We start from the raw sequence: 11,536 nt of genomic DNA on the forward strand, positions 1-11,536 counted from the left end.
CATAGCCACATACGCGACATAGTCACATACTGCTTTCGCATTAATAATTACAAGCAATTGCGTACCTGTAGATTCGCCCGCGCTGAGGTACACCTTGACGTCACGGTGTACCTGAGCACAACGAACTCCTGAGAACAACGACTGACTTCGGTGACGTCACAATAATAAGGACCCCTTATGTAATACCCCGAAAGGGGCCTTTAAGGTAAATAAATGAAAATGAAATGAAATAAATGAAAAGTCCACCTTCGCTTCACGGGTAGTGGGCAGAAATGCCGAGCGGCCCCTCGGAAAACCGTCAAAATCAATATAAATTGTGTTCCACTCAACGCCCGTGACTGAAACTTACTAGAGGCGTCTCCTTATGTCCTTTAAACAAATCATATCGTTTGTTTGCGTTATAAATTTTGTGCCTCTACTTCTTTAACAGGGGAGGAGGCGTATGTCGCAGTGTCTGAACTAGCGCAAAAATGGCTTGGTAGTTGCGCGCGCGGGGGAGACAACTGTCTGTCTTCGGCTCAGGTAACGCTGCCAGCGCGGGCCCTCCGGTGCGCGAGCCCTTATTTATATGGTTTATTTGATTTATTGGGGTTTAACGTCCCAAAGTGACTCAGGCTATGAGGGACACCGTAGTGAAGGGCTCCGGAAATTGCGACCACCTGGGGTTCTTTAACGTTCACTGACATCGCACAGTACACGGGCCTCTAGAATTTCGCCTCCATCGAAATTCAGCCGGCGTTTCTCATAGCTTATGTGCCGCTTTAGTACGTTAAACCCCGCTCACAATTCAATTCGCGTGAAGAGATTTTTCGACAGTCGTGACGTCAGCAGTACGTCGAACATCTCTATCTATAGACTGTTCTTTAGGATTTGTCAATAGAGCATCTATAGACTTTATAGACAAAGTCTGTAGACAGTGTATAGACTGTCTAAAAATTTTGTGAGGGTACAGCCACTAAAATTCGAAAAGATGCTAAAGATACGGATAGTCTGGACCCTCGGCCATGCCTCCCTTGCGAACAACGAGCACGAAAATGCACTAGCCCGAGTTCCAGCCTTGTGGGCATTGCCGAGAGAGGGGAATCATAGAAAGGGGCAAGAAACAAAAGAAGAAGCCGACACCGAAACGCCGTGCACGTTCGGCCACTGAACCCTGGCCTGTCCCCCCACGTGGGTATGTGGCATGGCACCAAGGCCACAACAACAACAGAGCACTGCCGCACGTAAAGAAAAACTCTACCGCTACCCTATCCATCAGAAAAAAAAATTCAGGGGGCACTTTGGCTCTCTAAAGTGCTACAAGGCGAAAGCGTTTCCCGGTGCACTGTTTGTTTTTATTTACTTTTTATTTTTCATATTTTGTTTTTTTATTTCTTGCTTCTTTTTTAATTTTATTGATCTTTATTTTTATTTTCACATATTATTTTTATTTTTGTTTATTATCTTTTTATTTTTATTTTCCGTTTCTTGACTTTACTCCTTTTATTTTATTTATGAAGCCCATGCATTCACTAGATGCGCCTTTATTCATGCTGGAACTTTGAGCCTTTTAAGCAGTGACGCCGAAAGGTGGACGAATCTGCCGACGCGTCTGTCGACACGGCTGCCGACGCGTCTGCTGACGACAGTATGAGGCATTAAAGGCTTTCGCCTTAAAAATGATAGGTGTAACGCTAAGAGATCGGAAGAGGGCGGAGTGGGTGAGGGAACAAACGCGGGTTAATGACATCTTAGTTGAAATCGTTGAAATCAAGAGGAAGAAATGGGCTTGGGCAGGGCATGTAATACGAAGGCAAGATAACCCCTGGTCCTTAAGGGTAACGGAGTGGATTCCAAGAGAAAGCAAACGTAGCAGGGGACGGCAGAAAGTTAGGAGGGAGGATGAGATTAAGAAGTTTGCGGGGATACAGTGGCGGCAACTGACAAGGGACAGGGTTAGTTGGAGAGACATGGGAGAGGCCTTTGCCCTGCAGTGGGTGTAGTCATGCTGATGATGATGATGATGGGCATGTGGTTTGCTTGTAAAATCAGAAGTATCTCCCATCATGTCTCTTTTGGAAACGTAGCGCGTTTGTTTTAACGCGACAGCGTAAAGGGCCCCGTGTCGCTGAAAAGCCGGTGTCGTCGTCGGTGGCGTTGGCCGTGAGGGAAAAATTCCAGAAGCATTAATAAGTATTGCGGGTCGTAGCTTGGATTAGCCTACAAGGAGGCACCCCGCGGCGGGATTCCATTTATAGAAAACCCACCCCTGCCTCCTGTCTCTGTCCAGCGAGCTGCCTGAAGTTTAGAGGCTGATTGAACGGGCTGCCCGGAATTCTGCGGACACTGGAACCCTGTAATAAGGGCCCCAACTGGAGGGTAGGGAAACTGAACATGGAGAGACACACTGAGGGTCTCGAACGTTTGAAATAAATTGGTTAAATTGGTTTTTGAGGGAAGGAAATGGCGCAGTATCTGTCTCACATATCTCGGCGGACACCTGAACCGCGCAGTAAGGGATGTAAAGAAGGTAGGAGTGAAAGAAGGAGAGAAAGAGGTGCCGTATGTCTCCGGAATAATTCCGACCACCTGGGGATCTTTAAAGGGGCCCAGAAACACAATCTTAGTTAACTGTTTTGCCTGTTGATTGCATACAGTGAGTTATAATGGTGCTATTAGCGTCGGTAATACCGCGTACATTCCGCCGCGTACATTCCGTTTTTTAATATTTTAATGTCCTCCCAAAAACAACTTCATGGCTCTGATGGTGTCGCCACACAGTGGCGGGTTATTAGCAGCGGATATGACATCACCTGGCGCGAGCTTGATGACCGGACAAACAGTAAATATACTGCATATTGTGTGAATAAATAGAGACATATTTTGTAACCTGTCTGCGTTTTATATTAGATCAACAAAAACAACTTGCTTGTTTTAGATAAAAGCCCTGCAAAGCAAGTAAAATAAAAATACACCACCAGGGGCGCTCTGGCATGGAAACAACGTTGCCAGTCTCAGGAAGAACGAGTTACAGAGAGCAGGCAACCATGGAGTACAAACTTCCGCGACGTGCTCTGGCTGGCTGTTTTGATTGGTTGCGCCAGGTGCCGTCATTGGGAGAGCGAAATAGGAGTGGGAAGCCCCGCCAAAATCGAGTTGAGGGCAGCGTTTTGTTTGCTTGTATTTTGAAATTTCTTCACTGAATAACTCCCGTTCCTGTGCATCGATTCCTGTCATTCTTTTTAAGTCAGCATCTGTGTGACATAAAGAACCCACCTGAAGTATAGCCGGTATTCCCCGAGGCAGTGTTTCGCAGCCCCTTTAACGTGCACTGACATCGCGCAGCACACGGACGCTTTACTGCGTTTCGCCTCCATCGAAACGCGGCCGCCGCGGTCGGGTTCGAACCCGGGTACTCCGGCTCGGTAGACGAGCGCCTTACCACTGAGCCACCGCGGCGGGTACAACGTTTTCAACAATAAAGTTTTCTTCGCTCACGCTTGCTCTAAATGGTAGCGCTATAAAAAAAAAAGCGGATGAGCTTATAGGCGCCGGCTTGCAAAGGCTAGCTCCCGACAGTGCTTTCAGTTCATTTTTTTTTGTTTTAAAGATTCAGCAAGTAGGCACAGAGCCATGAAATAACAGGGAGGTGTCATTTTCCATTTAAGGATAACACGAAAAAAATTGCTGCGGTTTGGCCAATGGCTATCCCGTGTAGAACTGCGGAAGTAACGGCGCGGCAATCGCAGCGGCGGCGGCATCTCAGGGGGCACTTAATGTCTAAAGTGCGAAGAGGCGAAAGCGTTTTCCGCACCACTTTGACTGCCTCTGAGGTACTGGGGACGTCAACACTGGATGACGTCGCACACAATGACTAATTGCTAAGTAATGACAAATTACTAATTATTGGCTAATCACAGATTAATGATCAAATACTTATTAACTGCTAATTAATAACGCTTAAGCTTCGCCTTTAGGAGTGGAACGCGACAGCGTGTTGTAGCGCTGCCAGGGAGTCCGCGGAACGCCACCACCCGTTCGGCGCGATGCCTTGCATCGATGCGATGCCCTTGAAATGTGTTCGAAAAACGTTTTAACACAGCTACCGTTGGGTAAGTTACGCTGAGGGTGGGCATTTTCGCCGCATCTTGAACCGTTCATAGTTCAAGTAACTAATTTTTAGTTTTATTTAAGAAATGAACCACACTTTAACATGGTCGCTATTTTTCTGCCCGTAAAGCGCACTCGTAAAATGAACGCGTCCGCGACTGTGGCCGAGGGCCACAAAACGCGAATTTTATTTTCTCGTTCTCTTGCTTACCCGTGCCACTTGCATCGTTATGGCGTCAGTGTATCAGACACCATCGAGCGCTGATATTTCATGCGCAATGCACTCCAATGCCAGGGCCACAGCAGCGAATCACGAACTGTCTTTCGCCGCTAAGCAAATTTTGATTGCATTCTACTTATTACCGATCGCCAGCGGCTCCGTGTCTGGCTGCAGTGTCCGGATGGCTAGAGGATGTCGTCGAGCCTGAGGTACGACCTGAGCCTGAGCCAGCAGTCAAGTCCGATCTGGTCGAGTAACACCGGACAGTCACCGGCGCCTTCCCATTGACACACAACCTTGTGCTTGACTACACCAGCCAGGGTCATGAAGTTCTCGTCCAGGTAGCGACTCCGACGCTTCACAGCTTCGGCCGCCTCCGTCTCCGTGAGCCCCGATACGCGTGACACGTTCGCGATCAGAGCCCGGCTCCTGCGCACCTTCTCGAAAGCCGAGGCGGCCTTCTTGGAGTCCGAAGCGGGCGGGACGACGAAGGGGGTGGCACGCTGGAGCAGGGACAGGTTGCGGCGCAGGGCGTCGCGGATCTCGAACACGTTCTGCTCGTTCTCGGTCTGCTCGCAGTCGTTCAGCGTCAGCAGCGTGTAGTTGGACTCCAGCGCCCGCGCCAGCTCCACAACCAGGAAGGCGCCGGAGTCGCCCTGGAGCTCTTGGAGCGTGACGTGGTTCAGGGTTTGCGTAGCTCGCACCATGTCCCCGAAGGCGGCCGCTTCTCGGTGGTCAAACGTCCAGCGCCGTATGAAGAGGTTGCACAGGTTCGGGCTTTTCGCCATGCCTAGCAGGATAGTGACGGCCTCGGACGCTTCCGTGGGGAAGCAGAGGTGCACCGCCCTCAAGTGCCGGCAACTGGCTAACACCGTGGACAGCAGCACGGCGAGATTGGAGTCGATTGCGTTGTTAAGGTGGACTGAAAGGCTCGTTATGGAGGCGTTGCCGCACAGTCCACGAGAAAGTCCCTTGAACTCTGGAACCGTTATCCGAGCTGTCGGTATGAACGTTACGGACGGCGTTTTGAGCTCGTCATTTAAAGAGCGGATAAGGTCTTGTGCCGTCCCGTAAACAGCTGTGAGCCCTAGCCTATTCCTAAGCTCTTTTTCGCCCAATCGCTTTAAGAAGTTGTGAAGGCCTGGCTGGTTTATGGTGCCCAGGTGTAAGTGCCCGAGAGTCCGGTTGACCAATAAGGCGTCGAGCAACTCCACTGCCTGATCGGCTATCAGGCACGCCTCGTTAAATGACAGTTTTCGAAGCGTGACGTTCGCCTCGATGGCTCTCGCAACGGCCTTCAGACTCCAGGATGGCAACAAGCAGGCATTCACACAGATTTCGGCAAGTGACACGTTATTCGAAATGACGGGAGCGAGAGCGAAATACGCGTCCTCAGAAGCGCCACTGCACAACAGCGTTAAACGCTTCATATTTGCGTTGACAGTGAGAGCCCTGCTGAGGCACCGGAGGTCGCTGTCTTCCAGCTCAAAGTTGTACACTGCGAGATTTCTGAGCAGCGCGCTCTGGTGAGCGAGGGCCTTGAATAGCGCTCGAAAGCTGCACGCGCGCGATTGCGCACCGGGTGGTGAGAATTTGCTAACGACAAGTTCATCGAGGCCTTGGTTCCCGAACACAAGGTCGGCCAGCACGCGCGCGCATTCCACACTGACGAAAGATTCGTCGACACGGACCGTCTTGAGGCCCCGACAGGAGGCGCAGCTTTTCATGAGCGCCCCCGCGTCTGACGCGCTCAGTTGGTTCTGGTGCAGTACCAATGTCCGCAGCGCGCTGCACCGGTCCAGGAGCTCGCACAGCATGATCACGCCGGCGGCGGAGAAACGCACGCTGACGACCTCCAGCGTGTTCAGCGTGGCGATGGTGGACGAGAGTGCGTCCATCAGGTCCCTGGGCGGGTAATCGTCCAGGAGATTGTAGCAGAGCTTGACGTGCCTCAAGCCGTGGCTGAGCCGGAGGCCGTCGCGGAAGAGGAAGTGGCTCCTCGACATCCGGGACTCGCAGAGCTCCACGTACTCCAGGCAGCGGTGCTCCGTGAGCAGCCAGTGGACCAGCACCAGGGAGTGCCGGCGCTGCATGTCGGACGCCACTGGAATCACGCGTCCGCGCAACCAGCAGAGAGCCAGGCGACCCGGTCGGACCTCTCGGAGCTCGAAGTCGATCACCCACAGGAACTCGTTCCAGGTTGTGAGGTCGGCGAGTATGCTGCAGCCATCCGGGTCGTCCGCTGTGCAGGGCGCGTCGTGGTTGACCTTGCCCTGGCTGAGGATACTCCGCAGGTACCTCAGGTTGGAAAACAGCTGGTTTACTGACGGACAGAGGCTCGGACAGTGTCTGACCAGGTAGGCGGCGTATTCCCTGAGGCGCCCGCGCCAAGGCGCCATGTCGCGAACCTGGAGAACCGCACTTGCAGCTTTAGGGTGGGCCGTTAGAAGTAGTCACTGCAAGTTTAAGCACTTTGCCGCCGCGGTGGCTCAGCGGTTATGGTGCTCGGCTGCTGACCCAAAAGACGCGGGTTCGATCCCGGTCGCGGCGGCTAGAATTTCTCTGGAGGAGAAATTCTAGAGGCCCGTGTACTGTGCGATGTCAGTGCACGTTAAAGAACCCCAGGTGGTCGAAATTTCAGGAGCCCTCCACTACGGCGTCTCTCATAGCCTTATTCGCTTTGGGACGTTAAACCCCATAAACCAAACCAAACCAAACCCTAATTCTAGACGCCTGTGTACTGTGCGATGTCAGTGCTCGTTAAAGAACCCCAGGTGGTTGAAATTTCCGGTGCCCTCCGCTACGGCGTCTCTTATAGCCTGAGTCGCTTTGGGACGTTAAACCCCATAAACCAAACCTCTCTCAGGGCAACAAAGATACCGTAGAGTCCGCTAGAGACCTGAATTTGCTCCAAGTCAACATGCAATCAAAACTGCAGTCAGCACTTGTACGTGCAAACAGAGCAACTGGCCCTGGTGCCAGCATCACATGGTATCTTTTAATTTTAGGCTGGATACCCAGGATGTAAGAAAATTTAGCTTTTTCATAACTCCAGTGAAAGATGGAGTCTTGCACTGGAGGGCACATTACTTTTGAGAACAGCTTGTTATGCGTAAAAGTTCCTGATATTCCGAAGAAACGCCAGAACTTCCACGTGTCGATGAAGTGCCAATAGACACAATAGTAGCTTGGTGGGATTGTTTGCGCATCGTATTGACATAACACTAAGCACACTTTCTGTCGGACCAGTCTGTCGTATCCGCGCTGTTTGGCTAGGACGTAACAGGCATTGAACATTTATGAAATTTCCGAAAGAAACAACCATGTCCATCTTTTCCTTTTCTGATTATAAAACTGGTTTTGAGGAGAGGAAATGACAGTAACTGTGTCGCATATCTCGCTGGACACCCGAACCGCGCTGTAAGGAAAGGGATAAAGGGGGGAGTGAAAGAAAGGAAGAAGAGGTGCCATAGTGGATGTCTCCGGTCGACAACCTGGGTACGTGCACTGACATCGCACAGCACACGAGCCCCTTTTACGTATCGCCTCCATTGAAAAGCGTCCGCCGTGGTCGGGTTAGAAACCAAGTACTCCGGCTCTAGCAGCCGAGCGCGGCGAGTCACGGGCGCCTTTTGCGTTTCGCCTCCATCGAAACACGGCATAATTGGTAAATTGGTTTTTGAGGAAAGGAAGTGGCGCAGTATCTGCCTCATATCTCGATGGACACCTGAATCTGTCTCACATATCTCGATGGACACCTGAACCGCGCCGCAAGGGAAGGTGGTTGTGAATGAAGAACAGAAAGAAAGAGGTGCTGTAATGGAGGTCTCCGGAATAATTTCGACCACCTGGTGATCTTTAACGTGCACTGATATCGCACAGCACACGGGTGCATTTTACGTTTCGCCTCCATCGAAACGCAGCCGCTGCGGTCGGTTTCGTACCCGGGTACTCCGGCTCGGTAGACGAGCGCCTTATTAGTGAGCCACCATGGCGGGTCGAAACACAGTAACTCACTTTCCTGTGGCCACCTCAATCGCGCCGAAAGAGAGAGGAAGGAGATGGGAGTGAAAAAAAATGGCCTGGCTTAGCTTATGGTTAAGCCTAGGATGCGAAGCATACCGCCGGCGGAGGCTGCGCGTCCGCAAGCGAGCTCACGAGTTGAGCCCCAGCTTTCAACGCTGTTGTGACGTCAGCGCCCCTAGCGGAAGGAGCGGGAGTTAGGCCGCCGGTGGAGGCTGCGCGTCCGCAAGCGAGCGCACGAGTTGAGCCCCAGCTTTCAACGCTGTTGTGACGTTAGGGCTCCTAGCGGAAGGAGCGGGAGTTAGGCCCCCGGTGGAGGCTGCGCGTCCGCAAGCGAGCGCACGAGTTGAGCCCCAGCTTTCACAGCTGTTGTGACGTCATATCACGTGGTGCGCCGATGTAGGTCGTGGTAGCTACGCGGCCGTGCGCGGCGCAGCAAGGAAGAGCTCGGTTGTGCGGCTAGTATGCTTCGCATAAAAAGAGAGAGACAAAGAGGTGCCATAGTGGAGGGTTCCGGGATAACCGACCACGCACCCAGCGGCCGTGTTTCGACGGAGGCGAAACGCAAAAGGCGAAACTCGAGCTAGATCAGAGCGCAGTGGCCGAGTGCTCATAGCGTTCGGCCGTGAGCGCAAAGACGCTATGTAAAACCCTGGCCGCGGCGGCCGCGTATTCATGGGGGTGAATAGGAGACGCCCGTGTGCTGTATCATGTCAGCATAAGAACCCTAGGTGGCAGCGGTGTAGCGGCGGCCGGTAGCCACGTTTGACCTTTATAATGACCTCTGAGGTCAAAGAAGGGTGAGATATGGGCCACCAACTCGGCTCGTCGGGTAACGGCGACCGGTAGCCAAGCGTGACCTGTAGAGGCGGCGCACTGCGTGCCTTCTTTAGACGCGGCGCGCCGCGTTCCTTCCGTTAGAGGCGCTGCGCTCGCTTTCGCAACCTACTATGCTTATTCTGCGGCACCGGACGCCGCGGAGGTGCAGTCGCCTGCGGCCGCAAACCAACAATTACGGCAAGTTGAGTCCCTGCCAGTTTTTTATGCGAAGCATATTACTAGAGGAACACTACAGCCCTTCGCCGTGGTTACGCGCCGTGCACACCACGTGGCACAGTGACGTCACACCACGTGACACATTACGTCACGACAGAGGAAGACGGGGGTCCACCTCGCGCCGTCGCTGTGGTTGCACGCCGTGCAGACCACGTGGTACAGTGACGTCACACCACGTGACATACCACGTGACACATGACGTCACGACAGATCGTCGTCACGCGCTGGGAGAGGGAGAACGATGCCATCGCACAGACGCCGGAATGTCCTCGAGCGGCATTCCCGCGCATTTCGAACGCGCGTTCACACTCGGTGTAGGTGAAACGCTCGCTCCACCGGGCAGGCAGACGCGGCTTCCGTGACAATCCAGGCGCTCACCCAACGCGCGTCTCGGGGTTAGTCGGCGTTCCGCTGTAGCCATGCCGTTGTCTTCCCCCACGACGAAGGCTTCTAGTGGTTGTATTAAAATGACCAAGTATTCAACCAAGGAAAGCCATGTATTACCAAGCCTAGTCACCAATATGCTTCGCATCTGACTAGGCTTAACCTTAGCTAAGCCTCAGCCATTTTTTATTTATCTCTTCGCTATTTACTCCCCGCATTCGCAGCCGAAAGGCGTGACCATTAGGCCACCCCGGCTGGTCGTAAAAACTAGGTTAATATTCTCCGAAACCAGTTAAATTATTTGAAGCGTTCATTCTATGATGCAGGTACTGATCAATTACGTATTCACTGCGACGACCCGCATTGGGAGAATGCGAACGCATTGATGCCTCCACACTGGTCGCCTCTCTTTGCTTCACTTTAGTCTGTTCTCCTCTCTTTTTGCATTTTTTTCTCTCCTTTAACTGTTCGCCTCTCTTTTTACTTCTTCCAGTTTTGACGTCTACCACTATTTTCACGTCCTCACCCTATATGCACGTCGGGCGCTATTTTGACGTGTAAATGACATTTTGGCCTCTGATTAATTAATTCAGGTCAATAAAATTTTGTGTACAACGACATTGTATCATCCTCTGTCACGTAGTTGCGTTTCCCCCCCGCAATTTTGACGTTTGCTACTGTTTTGACGTCCTCGCACTATATCGTCGACCGATACTATTTGACGTCTAAGTGTAAGTAAATAATTACTCCACATGGACCAAATTTTGACGTGCATCATCATCACATCAACCTCTATCACTCACGACCATTCTTTCTCGCTTAAAGGGAGACTGAAGCACTTTTTTTGAAAATCAGGCTGGCAACGGCGTCCTATAGTTTTTCATGCTGTATGCTCGAATATCGCATCCAAATAAGGCAAAAACAAGCGGGAATTGCCTTTTTTAGCAGAAATATGCGGCCTCTGCCGCGGGGCACGCCGCGCGGCGCGCCGCCGCCCGTGATTGGTCAAGCGAGGTCGTGACGTCACTTTGAGGACTGGAGAAGCTGCCGATGCGGATCCGGCGCTGCGCTGAGTGCAGATCGCAGCTTTCCGTGGCGTTGTAAAAGCGAATATGGCAACTATTTTTTTACTGACCTCTAAAGAAAAGGATACTACAGTTTGTTCATTCCACGCATCACCTGAAAGCAAAAAAGACACGAGCAAAAAATTCTACGCCTAGCACAAGCATACGCTAGCGTGAAAGACACGTACGCAGATCATGCGTGAAAGGTGCCAGCACAACCTCGGCTGGTATTCTCGGAAAGGAAGGGGTGCGAACAATACTCAAGTCAATTACCACCACCGGACGCCTCCTGGCTCGCCCGAAAGAGCGTCATCCTAAAGAAAAGGCCCAAAGCGCTGTGCACAAAAAATCCTATTCTCACTACCCGGCGTAGGTTGGGGCAAGAAAGTATTTCAAGGAAACGATGAAGCAGCACAAAGCTGATGTCAAAATTAGCGAAGCGCAGTGGCCAAGCACTGCGAGGCATGTGACCACAGGATATTGAAGGAATCATTGTGCGCTGGAAACCAAGCTAAATACGCGCACAAGGCTGCTGCTTCACTCGTGGCGCGTTCAGCAGATGCCAGAAAATATTAATCGCTGGCTCGGAAACGTTCGCCCTTCCTATATTTGCAGTTTATGTTCAGTGAAGTAGTGGCCAACTATATGTGTGTTTAAAAGCCAAGCTAGCTGCAACTCCTTCGCTGCCACAACTTGAAGA

At 51.9% G+C, this 11,536-nt stretch overlaps 1 protein-coding gene across 1 annotated transcript; it reads right to left on the reverse strand.

Moving 5' to 3' along the window:
- Positions 1-3,979: 3,979 nt before the first annotated feature.
- LOC149336461 (uncharacterized) lies at positions 3,980-6,739 on the reverse strand. Its single transcript, XM_089552916.1, has one exon. The coding sequence runs from the start codon at positions 6,706-6,708 to the stop codon at positions 4,495-4,497; it is 2,214 nt and encodes a 737-aa protein (XP_089409042.1). The 5' UTR covers positions 6,709-6,739; the 3' UTR covers positions 3,980-4,494.
- Between the last annotated feature and the right edge of the window lie 4,797 nt (positions 6,740-11,536).

The sequence above is a fragment of the Amblyomma mixtum genome, chromosome 7 (assembly GCF_055824585.1).
Source record: "Amblyomma mixtum isolate Tamu chromosome 7, ASM5582458v1, whole genome shotgun sequence".
Lineage (NCBI taxonomy): Eukaryota > Metazoa > Arthropoda > Arachnida > Ixodida > Ixodidae > Amblyomma > Amblyomma mixtum.